The sequence below is a fragment of the Lucilia sericata genome, unplaced genomic scaffold (assembly GCF_015586225.1).
Source record: "Lucilia sericata isolate MDLA Ls3-8-SP2 unplaced genomic scaffold, ASM1558622v1 Contig000493F_arrow, whole genome shotgun sequence".
Taxonomy (NCBI): Eukaryota; Metazoa; Arthropoda; class Insecta; order Diptera; family Calliphoridae; genus Lucilia; species Lucilia sericata.
This window is the reverse complement of record NW_023994507.1, coordinates 149,861-167,864: the sequence shown is the minus strand read 5'-3', so window position 1 is coordinate 167,864 and position 18,004 is coordinate 149,861. Positions and strand designations below refer to the sequence as shown.

General features: G+C 32.3%; 1 protein-coding gene across 4 annotated transcripts in view; it reads left to right on the top strand.

Annotated features, from left to right (window-relative positions):
- LOC119605507 overlaps positions 1-14,925 on the top strand; it is a 75,604-nt gene extending 60,679 nt beyond the window's left edge. For 2 of the 4 annotated variants that reach the window (XM_037958667.1, XM_037958669.1), the window contains 5 exons: positions 7,007-7,160; positions 7,235-7,362; positions 10,351-10,498; positions 10,632-10,754; positions 13,090-14,925. In XM_037958667.1, the coding sequence (XP_037814595.1) occupies positions 7,007-7,160; positions 7,235-7,362; positions 10,351-10,498; positions 10,632-10,754; positions 13,090-14,519 (1,983 nt within the window). In that variant the 3' untranslated portion in view covers positions 14,520-14,925. Of the gene's footprint in view, positions 1-778; positions 800-6,773; positions 6,792-7,006; positions 7,161-7,234; positions 7,363-10,350; positions 10,499-10,631; positions 10,755-13,089 lie in introns of those variants that run through there. The other 2 variants (XM_037958668.1, XM_037958670.1) reach the window with 2 other exon arrangements.
- The last annotated feature ends 3,079 nt before the right edge of the window (positions 14,926-18,004 follow it).

Sequence of the window (18,004 nt, the reverse complement as noted above, 5' to 3'; positions counted from 1 at the left end):
TCGTTATAGTATTTGCTGCATGTTGGATATCAGCTGAAAATATATGTTGGGAGTAGTACAAAGATTTGACAGTTAAAGTAAATTGATTTGATCGCATCACATAACCCCAAAACTAATCAAAATCGGCAGTGTCTGAGCGAGAGAATGATTCAAAATTTGACTTCTTGACCTTGATCGCAGAAGACTATGAAATATACTGGCAATATCCACTGAAGAAACTTCTACAACCTCTTGTTTTAACAAAATATCGAAATTGTGAGATTAATTATTTCAGGAAAGGACTAGGTAGCATTTTCTCCTAATCGGTCTTAACCAGCCAATAAATTATCTCGTTTTGTTTCTTCTCTCGCCTTTTGTACAAAGTGGTTTTTGTCATTTAAGTAAAAGTAGCCATATTTATTAAGAAAATGATGAAGGAGAAGAAGACGACCGACCGACGCATGAACGAACGATATTACCATTCCAAGTTTTCTGGTGACCAACGTCTGCCAAGAAAATAAGGACAGACAGACAACAGCATACACAAATATGTCATTAAAGTAAAAAAAAGGAAAAACAAAAAAGAATGTTTAAGAATTCTTTAACGATTATCATTAGACTAAATGGTGCCATTTTGTCTACAAAAGATGTCAGATGTAGAAAAGTTCTTCTTCTTCTTGTTGTTGGATTCTTGAGCTGTTTTTATTTAGACATTTGTTCTTTCTATCTTTTTGCATTGTTTTTCCTTCTTACACAGAAGGTATAATAACTTGGAGTGTGTGTGTGTGTCTCAGAAACTATTATATTCTAGTGGATGCGAGTAAGTATTTATGACCAAGTTAGTGTGTGTGTGATAAATTCATAAAAAATAATTATTATTATTACCCGTACTTAAATAAAATAAAAATTGTTCTTGTTTCTTTATTTGTTGGTTAGTGTTATTCTTGTAAGAGCTATAAAGGACATTCTTTTTGTACTCAAGCAAAAAAATAATGGTTTCTAACAAATATCACAAGTATGGAAGTGTGTTTTTGGTTTGAGTGTTTAATTCCTTGGAATTGCATTGTTTAACAAGTCGTCTTTAACATTTAATTTTTCTACTTATTCTTCCTAAAAAGTATTCAAAATTATGGCAATTAGAAAATTGTCTACATTCCATTTAAATACTTGTGTACATTCTATTCCTGTTATAAGATTCATTCGAATACCATTATCATTGTTGCTGCTTTTGTAACTGTTGTTGGGGAAAACAATGCAGAAAAAAATAAGAAAAACTATTATGAAAATCTGTTATAATTTATATGCATTTCACCATTATTATTTGTCAAAGTGGTAATTGCAGTTTATACTCACATACTAAGCCACTCACTCATTCGCACACAATTTTGTTAGCGAATACACTAAAAGAAAATGTGTTGGCAAATTATATTTCTCTCGAACGATGAATCAATCTACCAATATGCCAAATTTCCCAGTATAATTTCGTGTGTACAGTGTACACGAATCAGAATTTGTCAATTCCTCGCTATGTTCACGAACCCGATGTTTTAGCCAACTAAGGCCTATATTCCTACAAGGTGCAACTGTTTCAGAAATTTTTCTAAAAATTGTCCATCACTCTTTTTTTTGCGCCAGCTCTCAAAGGATGACCCCTTTTTTTGGAACTAAAAAAATTTGATGGGAGATAATTAATGTTTGTGTACATTCGATTCAGGGAATCTGTTTATATTTCAGGTGACAGAAAAGACACAGGAAATTTATCCCTCAAAGGGACAGCAAGGCTAAAGAACTATCTATCCCTGTTATACATGTTGCCAATCGATCACAAATGGCTATGTTCTGCGAGTATCGGGAACCAGTTCTCTAATTTTAGAGAAACACATGCCATTGTAATAACGATAGAAAAGTGACAGATACCCTACTATCTCCGAAAATTACTTTCGCCCTATCCTTAACGCTGACGAATAGACCCCAAAATCAATAATCTTGTATAATCTACCAACTCCGGTAAGTGTTTTCACCCTTTACTGTAGCTGACGAAAAGACCCAAAATAGTCTTCGAAGCATCGGCCCATGCATGAGTGTTGGTTGGACATTGAACTATATTCTCATGCTCGAAACAGTAAGAGCCTATAATTCCTTTACATTTAAATCATCTGTAAATTAAGATGAGATAAGTTGCTTCTGTCGTGCGTTCAAATACAACATTGAGTCTAACGAGTATTGAAGTAAAAAATCAGAAGAGTTGGATACCCTACTATCAACGATAAGCACCTTCGCTCTATTCTATACGACCCAAAATAGTCTTTAAAGCATCGGCCCATGCATAAGTGTTGGTCGGATATAAATGTATGTTTTTAGTCTAACGGACATCGCACTACATATCCATGCTCAGAATAATAAATGTCTCTAATTACTTCACATTTACACCATTCATAAATTAAGATGAAGAATGTAGCTTCAATTGCCTTGAGTCTTTCGTGCATTGAAGTCAACTCTATTCTCACGAATCCTTTTTATAGATTGTTATTAGGTCTCCCTTAAGCGAATCTTTCGTGTATTGTCTGTCATTCATGGACGTTTAACATAGAAAGTCATAACAAATAGAGAAGGCGAAAGAGTAGAACCTTCAGTTGCCCGAGAATGTTCGATATAAATCGAAAGAAATGGTTGCCGATACCTAAAGCAATCAGTTAAGATAAAAGTACACCATTCCATTCCTTGGAAATATCTAGAGCCACTACTTTACTTTCGCCAAAATGGAAGAAAGCAGGGCTAGTACGTCTCCCGTAGACCAACACTGATGTCCTACTGGCGGTCGTTAAGTAAATTGTTGGTCTCTAAATACCTGACAAGATGAAAGTTATCCACACTTTCCGTAACATTGGAAAGTACAAAATACTATTGGGCGATAACTCCCTTTTAAGAATTGATGTTACTTACATTACGGCAAGTTATAGAATGCTAAAGAGATAAGCTAATGGACGAGCTCCTTCAAATTTCTTTTAACTGCTCGAGTTCGAAAGAATATGTTTGCTAAAATGTTGTCTTTATCAATCGGGCAGGAAAATGTTTGGTCTTCCCTATTAATTCGGAATTGAGGATTTAGTATTATCTTTTACTCTTTTGAAAAGTTACCAGAAAGTTTTAATGATCCGGGGAGCAGTATATAAAGCTCCTTCGAATTGCTTTTAACTGCTCGAGTTCGAAAGAATATGTTTGCTAAAATGTTGTCTTTATCAATCGGGCAGGAAAATGTTTGGTCTTCCCTATTAATTCGGAATTGAGGATTTAGTATTATCCTTTACTCTTTTGAAAAATTACCAGAAAGTTTTAATGTTCCGGGGTGAAGTATGTAGAGCTCCTTAAAATTTCTTTTAACTGCTCGAGTTCGAAAGAATATGTTTGCTAAAAGGTTGGCTTTATCAATCGGACAGGAGAATGTTTGGTCTTCCCTAAAAAGTCGGAATTGAGGATTTAGTATTATCCTTTACTCTTTTCAAAACCGACTAGAAGGTATTTCTCCTCCGGGGAGCTTGAAAAGCTTCATAATAATGGTTGCTCTTTAAGCCTAAAAGAACATTCAAAGAAGTTAACTGTCAAACGAAATGTCAATCTGCGCATTTATAACAATAATTATCAGTATACATTCTAGTAAATCAGCATGAATTGATTGACGGTTGAACAACGCTACCAAATTATCAAAATTTACTTTTAGAATCAGTCATCGGTGTTTTACTGATTTTTCCAAAAAGTAACATCAATCCGGTCGAGACTTGGTTTCAACTGGAGGACATGCAATATGGTGACAGCTACCATTGATTTGTTAAAGTCTAAATTTGGTTTGATAATTTGATTCCTAGTACTGAACTTGACTTGATAGATCTTTTCCTCTTTAATCAGTAAATTCTCTAAAATTTGATACAATTTCAATTCAATTTCTTTCTAGAGAATTTTAAATTGTAAATTTTTCTAAAATCCTTTAAATATTTAAAATCTAGATACTTAAGTGTATTCCTTCCTGCCTTGATATGAATTTTGCCAGAGCGACTTTTCTTCGAGTATTTACAACAACATTCTTTGAATAGCACACATGAAAATAAATCATGTGTTGCAGCTGCATTTAAACTGCAATTTGTTTGTTAAGAAGTGATGGTTTTCAACCCTCTCTTCCCCTGCCCTCTGAGCGCTTACACCACTTATAAAATATCTAATATATGTAAGAAAAAAAAAGAAAAACTAAACTTGAAATCAGTTCAAGTTTAAAGCAGTTAACACAAAAAGGCGGAGGGGAAAAATATAGTAAAAAAATGTCTTTAATATACAGGCACGTTTTGTCAGAGATTAAAAATTATGAACAAGAAAATCTGGTCAAAATAGTAAAAGTTTTTGTAGTCATATTTCGTTTTTTTTTCTTCAGTGATTACCATGATTATTTAAGTGAAACTTTTATTTTGTTTTTTATTTTCTAGCGTTATGATTTGCATTTGCGACAAGTTTGTATTGATTTGTGATATAAATCTAATAAAAAATTAAGACAACTTAATTGTGATAAGAGTTTTTTTGTAAAATAAACAAATTTAGTTTATGACTAACAAAGTAATTTTTTAAATTGAAGTCAATAAAGAGAAAATCTTTTTTTTGGTATGTAATTAAAATAAAATATTTATACAAACGGTTGGTTTTCTTTTAGGTTTTAAGTGAATTTTTGCATGTTAGTTAAGGAAAATTAACGTTTGAATGCTTTTGCTATTATAATTTCCATTGTTATGTAGAACTTAAAGAAAATTTTCTGCATTTTCTTCAACTAAATTCTCAAGTACTTAGTTATTATACCCTACACCACCATAGTGGAGAGGGTATTCTGCGTTTGAGCTAATGTTTGTAACGTGAAAAAATATTGGTCGGCTCAAAATCACTTTCGATTAAGCTATGTCCGTCCGTCTTGTTTATGAAATTTGGAACGCACATAATTGTTTAAATCGGTTCATCTAGCCTCCCTAAAACCGCACCCTCCGAATAGGGCTCGAGACTTGGTTTAATAATGTTAAATGTTCTAGTTTCTCTACAAAATCGGCACAACTTAGTTTTGTATACACAGCTACTGTTACATTATGGACTAGCTTTCTAGCTTACAAGTTAGTTAGTTAGTTAGTTAGTTAGTTAGTTAGTTAGTTAGTTGGTTAGTTAGTTAGTAGTTAGTTAGTTAGTTAGTTAGTTAGTAGTTAGTTAGTTAGTTAGTTAGTTAGTTAGTTAGTTAGTTAGTTAGTTAGTAGTTAGTTAGTTAGTTAGTTAGTTAGTTAGTTAGTAGTTAGTTAGTTAGTTAGTTAGTTAGTTAGTTAGTTAGTTAGTTAGTTAGTTAGTAGTTAGTTAGTTAGTTAGTTAGTTAGTTAGTTAGTAGTTAGTTAGTTAGTTAGTTAGTTAGTTAGTTAGTTAGTTAGTAGTTAGTTAGTTAGTTAGTTAGTTAGTTAGTTAGTTAGTTAGTTAGTTAGTTAGTTAGTTAGTAGTTAGTTAGTTAGTTAGTTAGTTTAGTTAGTTAGTTAGTTAGTTAGTTAGTTAGTTAGTAGTTAGTTAGTTAGTTAGTTAGTTAGTTAGTTAGTTAGTAGTTAGTTAGTTAGTTAGTTAGTTAGTTAGTTAGTTAGTTAGTTAGTTAGTTAGTTAGTTAGTTAGTTAGTTAGTTAGTTAGTTAGTTAGTTAGTTAGTTAGTTAGTTAGTTAGTTAGTTAGTTAGTTAGTTAGTTAGTTAGTTAGTTAGTTAGTTAGTTAGTTAGTAGTTAGTTAGTTAGTTAGTTAGTTAGTTAGTTAGTAGTTAGTTAGTTAGTTAGTTAGTTAGTTAGTTAGTTAGTTAGTTAGTTAGTTAGTTAGTTAGTAGTTAGTTAGTTAGTTAGTTAGTTAGTTAGTTAGTTAGTTAGTTAGTTAGTTAGTTAGTTAGTTAGTTAGTTAGTTAGTTAGTTAGTTAGTTAGTTAGTTAGTTAGTTAGTTAGTTAGTTAGTTAGTTAGTTAGTTAGTTAGTTAGTTAGTTAGTTAGTTAGTTAGTTAGTTAGTTAGTTAGTTAGTTAGTTAGTTAGTTAGTTAGTTAGTTAGTTAGTTAGTTAGTTAGTTAGTTAGTTAGTTAGTTAGTTAGTTAGTAGTTAGTTAGTTAGTTAGTTAGTTAGTTAGTAGTTAGTTAGTTAGTAGTTAGTTAGTTAGTTAGTTAGTTAGTTAGTTAGTTAGTTAGTTAGTTAGTTAGTTAGTTAGTTAGTTAGTTAGTTAGTTAGTTAGTTAGTTAGTTAGTTAGTTAGTAGTTAGTTAGTTAGTTAGTTAGTTAGTTAGTTAGTTAGTTAGTTAGTTAGTTAGTTAGTTAGTTAGTTAGTAGTTAGTTAGTTAGTTAGTTAGTAGTTAGTTAGTTAGTTAGTTAGTTAGTTAGTTAGTTAGTTAGTTAGTTAGTTAGTTAGTTAGTACTAACCCACCGGAGGCCACAGCTTACATAAGGAAAAAGGCAATGAAATTATCAAACGCGGTCTTAATGAGTGAAGCTGTAAATTCGATTATGATTAATTAAATGGTTTAAGGTGGTCTATCACTTGCACAATATTTAAAAAGTTTTGGACCACTTACATACATATCTATGTACATATGTAATATGTACACATGTATGTATGTATGTATGTATGTATAACAATGTAGCACATCTCGTTCCTTTTTTTGCCTTTGCCAATTATTAAAATATTCTTTGAAATATTTGTTTTTTGTTTTTCTCTACTCATTTCTTTACATTTACTTTTAACCCAAGTTTTTGTTCTATTTTCGAGAAAGTTTTTCTGCAGACACAAAGTGATTGTTTTAAGCAAAATTATTATTTACAAAGCAATTCTCATAGATTTTAATTACAAATTCCATTTACTACACATACATAAAAACATACAAACAAACACATATTCATACACTTTATACACACATACATACAAACATACATTGCAACATTTATTCAAAAACTATTGTTTACAAATTATAATTAATTATATTTTTTGTTCTCTTTGCATTTACAGTTTAGTTTAGTTTTAGCTGGTAATGAATTATGGCCAATGGAAAGGCCAGATGGTATGCCAAACATAGTCTCATTAGAAGTGATGTGCGGTAAGGATCACATGGATGTACATTTAACATTTTCCCATCCATTTGAGGGTATTGTTAGTTCAAAGGGTATGTTGGTTGTTATAAAAGCAACTGTTTTAATTTAAATTTATTTTAAATGTTTATATGTTTCTTTGTTTTAGGTCAACACAGTGATCCACGTTGCGTTTATGTACCCCCATCGACGGGTAAAACGTTCTTCTCATTCAGAATATCATATTCAAGATGTGGCACAAAACCAGATTTGAATGGACAGTTTTATGAAAATACGGTAAGTTTAAAATAAGTTGATTTTAAATGTAGGAATCTATATAGAATATGCAACAATAAAGCAATCGGGAACACTAGTAGGCCATTTGGTACATTATAGTCCATTTAAAATAATTCAATTCTAATTTGGGTATCATCGAGAAAACCAGCATAGTATACCCTTAAAAAACAAACTTAAGCTTTTTGTCTGTCTCTTCGTAATCTATGAGGTGATGATTGATTTTTTCGTTGGACAAACACATGTTAAATTAGCTAGTCACCTGGCCCGTCAATGGCTAGGGTAAATATGTAGTTGGGGACTGTCCTACCGAACTGCTGGGAGCCGGCACAAATAAAATTAAAATTGCATTGTTCATAATATCTGCATTCTTGTAGAATATGCCTAACACAGAGAAGTCGTTCTACCGATTCGTATTTTTCGCCTGGATAACGTTCTGAAATGTGTTCATTGTTTTTGACAAACGTACTGGACACTGTGTGATTAGACACATGTCGAATCAATAACAAGACGAGAAAGAAGGATTTAAAGGATTCCTATTAGGGTCAAGTTCCTACATAATAATGTTCGAAACATATTCATCCAATGGAATTGTCCTAGGCGCTGAAACCCATATCAGGAAAGTGTAGATTAATTGGTGCTTTCTCGGACTAATTTTGCGACCATATCGCTGTAAAACTATTAACCTAGAAAAGGTACAGACCAAAGAGAAAATTCCAACTAAGAATCCATAGCCCCGAAAGATTCGGAATGTAGTTTAATATGTCTATTATTTCAATTGTCTTCCTTTTTAGCCGATTTAGCAGAAAAGCACTTAAAAGTTGTTTCAAGGGCAGTTTCATGTTATTTTTGTGCACGTAGTGCCTTACTTTTTTGAAATGAAATTTTTTGCTAAAATGTTCTGAATTCTGAAATCAAGCACTAATCGCGCTTAAATCAAATATATTTTGGGATTAATTAAATATTAAATATTAAAATGGAAATGAAACTACTAGTGTACAATTTTGGAACACAATTTATTCTAAATATTAATTAAAAGCATTACTTTTAATAAATGATGCCCCGCCCACTATTCAGATCCCGTCCATTTTTATTTTTTATGAATTAATAATTATTTATTGAATTCTTGCATTGACTTGATACTGTCACTTCAATATTTTTCTATATAGTCGATAATGAAAGGTGCAACACCCACTTCATGACCTCGCCCACTACAAAAAGTTCAATTGTTAGTTTTTGTCACTTGCAGAAATCTGTTATGGTCTCTATAGCTTTTCGCCAGAAAAAGAAACGAGGCTCAGAATATATCTTATGATCTCCATGTTCACACAGTATTTAATGCTATCTTAAAGACTACCATATCATTCCGATGACTTAGGCGCAGGAATAAAAGGTACTACTTATTGCCTCACATATTGGACTCTCAAAGAGCTTAAAGGCCTTATATTAGGACAAAACAATACGATAAAAACATGTAGGAAAGTATAGTCGGGCATAACCGACCATACACCACTGAGTATGTTAAAAATGTGGATTATTTTTAATAAAAAAGCATTTAATTCCGAAATATTTTAACAATTTGTTGAAAAAAGTGATTTTCTAAAAAAGGGGTTATATTGGGGCAAGGGTAAATATGGGCCTATCCTTATAAATTTTGGTACATGGCTTTACGTTTACATTAGAGTTATGTATGCAGGATTTCATCGTGATACTAGTGTTTATTAGTGAATTATTGACCTTCAAGTCATTTTCTGAAGGGGACTTTGTATGGGGGGCTAGGGTCAAATAAAGTCCGATAATTACGAAAATAGGTAGTATTATTAAGACGTATATAGAACTAAGTTTTGCCGATTTTTGTAGAGATACTGCAATATTTAACATAATTATGAACTCAAAAGCCCTTTGCGGGGGGTAGGGTTGTATGGGGGCTAGGTGAAATAATGGACCGATTTCAACCATTTTCAATAGGCTTCTTCGTATGGTCCAAATTTTATCAAAATATCTTGAAAATTGCGACCTGTACCTTGCACACAAGGTTTACATGGACAGCCAGCCAGACGGACGGATATGGCTTAATCGACTCAGAAAGTGATTCTGAGTGCTGATGTTTGTGCGTTACAAACATCAGCACAAACGTATAGTACCCTCCCCACTATAGTGGTGTAGGGTATAATTAAAAAGAAATATAAAGTTTTCTTTTAAATAATCCAGCGCCATCAAACAATATTTCTTAGGCACATGCGAATTATTTAATAATTTTGCATTTTTTGTTACAATCTCCATTGGAATCGTATCTCTATATATTGCTGTGTTTATGTCATAAAGAACAATAATTTTACAACAGCACTTTCTACAGCAATACAAAAAAATTTACAAATCACTGATTGTTTCAAAAACCAATAAATCTTTTCCACACAAATAAACAATTAAGCTGATTTTAATCGTTTAAACATACATGAACCTCCCAAAACAAAAGACCCTTAAAATCAATAAAAAAAATCGTTTAAATAAAACCGAAAATTGTTGAGATCAAAAAGGAATAAACCCTGCAACAAAAGCTTCATAAAAGAGCAAAAGATTGTTATGACAAGATATTTTTTAAACGGTTTTTATTCGTTCTTTTATTGCAACTTTTTGGGGGGTTTACTCAATGGATACAAATTTGTTTGCTATAGTTTCAAGCAAAAGACTGTATAATATCGAAAAACCCACAGGATAGTTGCACTTGTTGTTTCGGTGGTAAAATGTTGCTTGTTGTTACTTGTACTTTTACTATATGTATGCTGGTGCAGCTCTGAACCATTTCTGATGTGCTGCCGCTAAAAGTTGATTGCAACTTCATGTAATTTTTTTCATTGTTTACATGTGAAATATTTTACTGGTGTTTTTTTATTGTTTTCAACTCCGCGTTTTTTTGTATGATTGTTAAATACAAATATTTGTATGTTTGTTTGTATTCATTCATGGATTTTGTTCTTCTTCGTTATCCAGGTGGTCGTGCAATATGACAAAGATCTGTTGGAGGTCTGGGATGAAGCGAAACGTTTGCGTTGTGAGTGGTTTAATGATTATGAGAAAACAGCATCAAAGCCACCAATGGTAATTGCTGATCTAGATGTAATACAATTGGATTTCAGAGGTGAGTAAAGACTTGTAAATACCAGAAAAAGAAAATTAAATAAAACGTTATTTTTTACCAATGGGAATACATTGTAGTTCCTTGGAAGTACTGTTTAAATAGTTTAGTAAAAGAATCGTTTCTTCTTTCACAGGCGATAATGTTGATTGTTGGATGGAAATACAACATGGTAAAGGTCCATGGGCACCACCTGTTAGTGGAATTGTTCCTTTAGGTTCTACTCTTACTCTTGTGGTGGCGATTAATGATTATCGTGGTAAGTATTTATTTGCTATTTAAGTAAGTTTCAATTTAGGACAAATTAATACAAATTGAGTTTAAGATTGAGTATTAAGGGCCCTTCCCATAATGAGAAAGTAAAATTAAATTCCATCCGTATGACAAAAAATAGAATAAAAATCGTGTAAAATAGTAACAATATATTTAAAACAGCTGTTTTCCTTTTTTCCTATGTGTTTATATAAAAATACATCCCTGATCTTATGCGACTTGCTGGTGTTTTGAATCATTTCAAAAAATGAAGAGAGCCATACGAATGTCAAATTTTCCATCTGTATTTTCTCTCAATGTGTAATGGATCCATTCCGTTCTCTTCTACACAACATTTTGACAGATCATATTACTTTTGTACTCGTGTGAAGAGCGCTTTATTACTGACAGATTTTTTGCTATTACTCTGCGTGTTTAGGTTAGATCACAAGAATGTGCACACCAGCTTTAAATCTTTTTCTCATTCCTAATTTTGGCGTTCCTGAGGTTTTGTCAAACGTCCACAGAATATATTTTCGAGAAAATTACTACAATATTAATCTCTAGGAAAGACATAACCATCTTTTTTAGTGGTTAGCAATGTGGGTTTTATCGGTAAAGAAATATTTCATACAGTTGCAAACCGTTTGGTGTAAAGAAACCATGGGCAAGAGGATCCCACCCGATCGCCTGAGATAATAGAACATTATTAAGTAGGACAATTTGATAGTATTTAAAACACAAACGATACGTTCTCTAAAGGAGCAAGAAACAACTTCTCAATGGAAGCAAGTCTGAGGTTATTTTTAGGGCACATTTAAACCAATTTGGATGTTTGGAATTTGAAGAATGCTGAGCATGTTGTGTGAATATAATATCCCTTAGGAACAATAGTATTTTCTTCAATTTCTCTGTTTCATGTCAGAAATGTCTAGATGCGCGTGTTTCTGAAACGGGGATCTTATATCAAAGTTCTTTACTTGAATACCTGCCGTTTTGGCCTTATTTCACGATGGTACTTTTACAACCACAATGTCAGCTTTTTAGACTCATCTAGCACACTTCTTATTTATCGGAAACATTCGTTTGAAAAACATACGACACACTCACTTAGGCATACGGATGAGGGTATACACTTGACACCAACTCGTGTCCAACGCCTAGTCTCACACTCACTCTTCTGTGGAGTATCTGTTGTCTTGGCAGCAACACGAACGGACCTCTCCAATAACCGGGACAAGACAAAGTCCGAAACTACTTCCGAAACTATTTCGATCACAGGTCAAATCATTATAAGGAAAGATCGATGATATATTTGGGACCACCAGTTGATAGACTGGCAGACTCTTTTCCCCGGATTGCGCTAACACCATGATTAGAAAGATTATCAAGGTAACATGCCCCGGGGAAGAAGAAATAGGGCACAGGATACTGAGTTTTTTAATTATAGGATACAAATTTTCCTTTAAAGGTGATTCACTGTCTAAGATTTTCAAGTAGAGGAGCGCACAAAAGACCCGGTAGCAGCCAAGATGAAACTTATTATGTCTTCTTCAACATATATTTGCTACTTATGGCTCATATCTCCTCTTTTAGGAAGAGATATCACCTCAGATGGTTGGAACTATTTTGGTTCCTTCTATTTTTACATATAAATCTTCGGAATCAGATGATATAGTAAACTTCTCCTTGGCAGGCATGCAACAAATAACTATAGCAAGTTTTGACAGGACCTTTTGAATCAAAATACTAACAAGAACGTACTGAAAAGGAGCGCAGTTTCGTCTTGGTGACAAGATCTATAACAATCTAATAGTGTCTTAAATATACGAGACTAAAAAATTTTATTAAGTTTATTGAAACGGTTCTCACTGGAACCATAGGTTTTACAAGATCGTCCAAATTGGCGAGAGATCTTTTTCAAGGGTATCATAATGGGTAAAACGTTACCGATCTTCCTTGAATTAAAGCTTGTTGTTCAGACGGTCACTGAAAAGTAAGTGGTTGTGTAAGCACAAGTCATTACCGAATTTAAGCTTGGATTAATTGCAGCTTATTTGATATTAACAGCTTTTAGTCACTGATCTTTTCATTAAAAAGCTCAAAAAACTTTTACTATTAATACATTAGAATACTTTGCATTACACAAAGTTTTGCGGATCCAATCTATCACCCACTACGACAAAAAGTTTGTAAATCAAGGTCATTGTTTTAAGATCAAGTGCAGACTTTAGAATTAATTTACATTATAATCTAAAAAAGATTTAATCTGTTTAGAAAAACAAAATTTTTTTTATTAATTTACACAAAACATTAATAAATAATTTTGTTCTATTCTGCAGGTGAATTTGATATGCGTGTTAAATCCTGTGTAGCTTCTGATGGTTCCGGTCATGTCATCAATCTTTCGGATGAGTTTGGTTGTGTTCTACGACCTAAAATGATATCACGTTTCCTAAAAGCCCGAGCTCCCGACGAGAGAGCCACTGTCATAACGTATGCTTTCTTCCATGCCTTCAAATTTCCCGATGCTCTAAGTGTGCATATCAAGTGTAAGGTGGAGATTTGTAGACATGGATGCTTGGATCATTGCCAGCTAAATGATAATGCCAATGAACGTAAAGATGTCCTAATGAATGATAATATGATCAATCAGAATAATTTGTTAAGTGATATGAGCAATGGTGGTTTAGGTGGTGGTGGCGGAGGAGGAGGAGGATTAGCTGGTGGCAGTTTGAGTGGAGGTATGGGCCATAGTCCTAATGGAGTACATCATAATAGTATGGGTGGTCAGACCAACGACATGGGTATGGGCAATCCTGAGGCGGGACTTCATGATCATGACATTTTCTACGATGACATTATACATAATCGCAAACAATTGTCTCAAATCAATAGTGGCATTGCCAATATTCTGGATCAATTTAATAATGTTCATGAAAAGAATGCCAATTTACCACCACGACCAGTGCACGAAGATCCTGAAGAGGCGGATTTGGAGGATATTTTCGGTGAGGAAGAGCTAGCCGAATTGGATGAAGCTCAATATATGGAATTGCGCAAGAGTGGTAAATTCCCTCATGGTCCGCGACAGTTGGCACAAAAACGCATGGGTGTACCTATGGCAGGCCCCAGATCTTTAGAACCTAAAGACAAAGATGAACAGCCAAGACCAGTTTATAGACCTCAAGCTGAGGCTCTCAAACAGTCACGAGAAGATCATATTGATTTGGATCAGCATGAAGAGGAGGAAAAATCGAAAGAAGCCGCCAACAACACCCAAGAAGGAACACCTCGTCGCAGAAGACGTTCCATAGTAATATCAGATCGTAAAGTGCGCAGTGCTGATGTAGGTGTAAGTGGTCTTTATGATGTTATCTCCGAAGCAGATTTGGCCTTCTCACCCGATACAAAACAGGAGGCAGTCACAGTTTTCCAGGGCAAAATAAGTGAAGAAGTGGTGTATGGCATTTGTATGCCGGTACCTGGTTTCAGCATACTCTTTATTGTGGTCATTTCGGCCACTATAGTGTCGGCTTTAATAGCTGGTTCCCTGCTCTATCGCTATCAACTACAAAAGGAGGCCATGGAGAAACAAACACCCATGCCTCTGCAGGGTACTCTGGCCTCATGGATGACTCTCAGACTATTCCGCATGCGTGAACAACAACATCAGCAAAGTGCTCAAAATGCTGCTGCTGTGGCCGCCGTTCAAAATTCTCTAGCTGCCGCCGCTGCTGCTGCCAGTTTAACCCATGAATCCGTACAATAATTTAGGCTTTTCTCGGAATATATTTTTCTATTTAAAACAAAAGTCGTTGGTTTCATAGAAAATACTTAAGAAAATACAAATTTCGTTTGGATGTATACAAAAACTGACTGAAAATCTAAAATTGATTTATTTTATCTATAAATTTCGGGCATAATTGCAATAGTTAATGTTTTATTTATTATTTCTATTTCTTTTAATTTATTTTATTGAATTGATTTTTCTTTTGATTTTGTAATTTGCAAATTCAACTTTTAATTTTTGTCCAAATTTTTTATTATTTAAAAAATTTAATTTTTTTTCCACTAGATTTTAAGGCTTTAATTTATTATTCTTAAATTATTTTATGTTTATTTTTATTTAAATAAATATTTATTTATTGGTGCTTTCTGTGGTGCATTTAGTTAAATCTACACAAATCATACTTTGACTATGAAAAACTTCCATTTCAACTCAAAATGTTTAAAACTTGTTTAACACACTTAGAGAGAAGGTAATTTGTAAATCTTAACAATAGTAACCCTTAACAGAACTTTAAATTTTAAGAAAACATTTTTATAAAAATATTTTTTTCTAAACATTGCTTACTTACTTAAATTTTTAACTAAAATTTTTAAAATATTAAAAATTATACAAACTTTTCTCAAAGTGTATTAAACATTATTTTCGTTTTATTTATTTTTTTATTAATTTACTTAAAAATATTTCTTATTTTCCTTTCATTAGTTTTTTAAGTTTCTAAATAAATAATACAATTTGTATTTAGTTAATAATTTTGGGTCATTATTAAAATAATAATTGAATATTTATTTCTTATTCGAAATTAAAATTATTTTTAAATTAAGTCGTTATAAAAGTATTTTTGGAAATTTATTTAAAGCAAAGTCAAAAAAAAGAAATGCTAAATTTTTGTAAATTTTAAATATAAAAACAATAAATTTTGTATTCTTGAAAGCAAAAGCAATACAAACTTAAATAAAGAAATAAAAACTAATTTAATAAAAAAATATATATAATTTTGTCATTTATTGTCTTGAATTAGATCAACTGATATCCTGATATTTGCTAGTGGGTAAAATTAGGTATTCAGATTAAATATGTGTTACTTTAGTTCTGCCAAAAAATTGCATAGTAATGAATATATTTCTAAGTCATTATTTTAACACGGTGAAGACATTAGAGGCAAGTTTATACCACGCTCGCTTACAAATAACTACTTAAATAAGTACTTACAACTAGGGTGTTATGCTGCTATGAGAGTTATGAGAGTTAAATATGGACGACTTTAATGCTGGAAAGGATTCAATTATGATCTAATGTCAGCCATACAATCGCAGTATGACTTCCGGGTACCTAAAACAAACTTATGCAAAATTTTATCATGATTGCTGTATATACTATATATCGGGTCTACTTGTATTAAGTATAGGTGAAAGATTTTCATTAAATTAATACTTTTGATTTTGTTTGAGAGACAAAGAAATATCAACCATATATTTTTCTCACACACAAAATCAGAAGTCTCCCAAAAAAGTTTCCCTCTGTTAACCGGCACTTAAACGCGGTTCATAAACAGCAACTTTTTAATCTGTGGAAGAGAGAAGGAGAAATATAATTATTCTCTCCCATGCCAAATCATAAATGTATATAAAAATCAGTTTACGATTTTAAAGATTCTAACTATGTATAACAGTTTTTCAGATATACATTTTTCTACATTTTGGAAATGCCACGCAAATTATTTCAAAGGATTTTCGCCAATTTTTCCAAACGTTAATATAGAATGAAAAATTTTAATAATATAATAGTTTCCCAGATGTACGAAATTTTTTATTTAATTCATATGGGAGATGCCAAGGTCCCATTGAAAGTCCGCCCATTTTTCACTAAATGTTTACATAAATGTCAAAGTTTTCCATGTAAAATTTTCTAGCTCTAATAGTTTCTCAGATATATGAATTTTCTATTTAATTCATATGGGAGGTTCCAATATGCTAGTCCGGCAATTTATTAGCCAAATTTTCACATTGATGTCAAAGGATTTTTGCTCTAATAGTTTCCCAGATATATGATTTTTTTTTATAGCTCCTTGCAGACCTGCAGGATGACACTGTGAAAATTTCAGAAAAATCGGTCCAGCCGTTTAGCTGTCTATTAAGTCCAAACAAACAACAAACAAATATAGGGGAACATACACTGAAAATTTCAAGAAGATCGCTTAAGTAGTTTAGCCTCCCACAAGGTACAAACAAACAAATAAACAAACATACATTGATTTTTATACATGTATATAGAATATATATAGATAGATTCAAAAAGTAACTTTTGAAGAACGAAAAAGTACAAAAAGTATATATAGCCTTCTTACGAAGGTGAAGGCTATAATAACTGTACAATATCAGATCTATAGCTCTTAACTGGCAGGCGAACGGACATAGCTAGAAAGTCTTAGAATTTAATAAAGATCCAATAAATGTATATATACTTTTGAGGGTTTACGATTACTATTTCGATGCGTTACAAACGGAATGACAAATTCAATATACCCTGTAACCTATTTTGATAGTGTGTATAATAAGTAAAATGTGTGCAAAACTATTTTGTGTTTCTGTACATATTTTGTAGTTTTCTAATAGCCTTTCTAAAATACATACTTTGAGGCGCCTGATGATGGAGTTTATTCAATTAGTATTGCAAATAATATTAAACAGTTTGATCTGGCAATGCCTAAACGTACCAAGTATAAATTTTGCAGAAAAGTTAAATTCATGTAGCATATCTTTAGGAGGTATTGTAAATTTTTAACAGTTCAATGTTAAATATTCAAACAAGTATGTATGTATTAGGGATGCCATCCCGTTTCCGAAAATGCCGGTATTTTCAAAAATATAAAGTACATACATATATATATACAGATAGCGGAGACGATTAAGCCATGTCCGTCTGTATGTTGAAATCAGTTTTCAGAAGACCCCAGATATCTGATCCGAATCCGAATCTTCAATAATTCTATCAGACATACGGTTGAATAGAACGCAAGTTAAAATCGGTTCATAAATAAGGAAGATATGAGCAAAAATCTGAAAATTTCATCAAAAATTGAGATTTTTTGTTCATGCACAGACAAAAACAATAAACAAACAAAATCAAAACACATAACCATACGGTAAATTTTGTTATTGTATTACTTGTTTATAAAAAAAGCAAAGCAAGAAAAACAAATATGAAAGAAGCAGTGTGTTGTTATTGGCTAGAAACATGAAATTAAGTTTGTAGAGCCCGAATTAAATGAGAAACTATAAAAGGGGACTTTTTGGTACTTTATCGTTCTACAAAAGATACTTTTTGAGTTTTCTAAAATATTATACCTAGAAACATGAAATTAAGCATTTAGAATCCGCATTACTTTGATATGTTATTGGAAGCGTCTCTCAAAGACCTTTCGTATGATACCAAAATCATTCCTTTGAAAGAAATATGAACAAAAT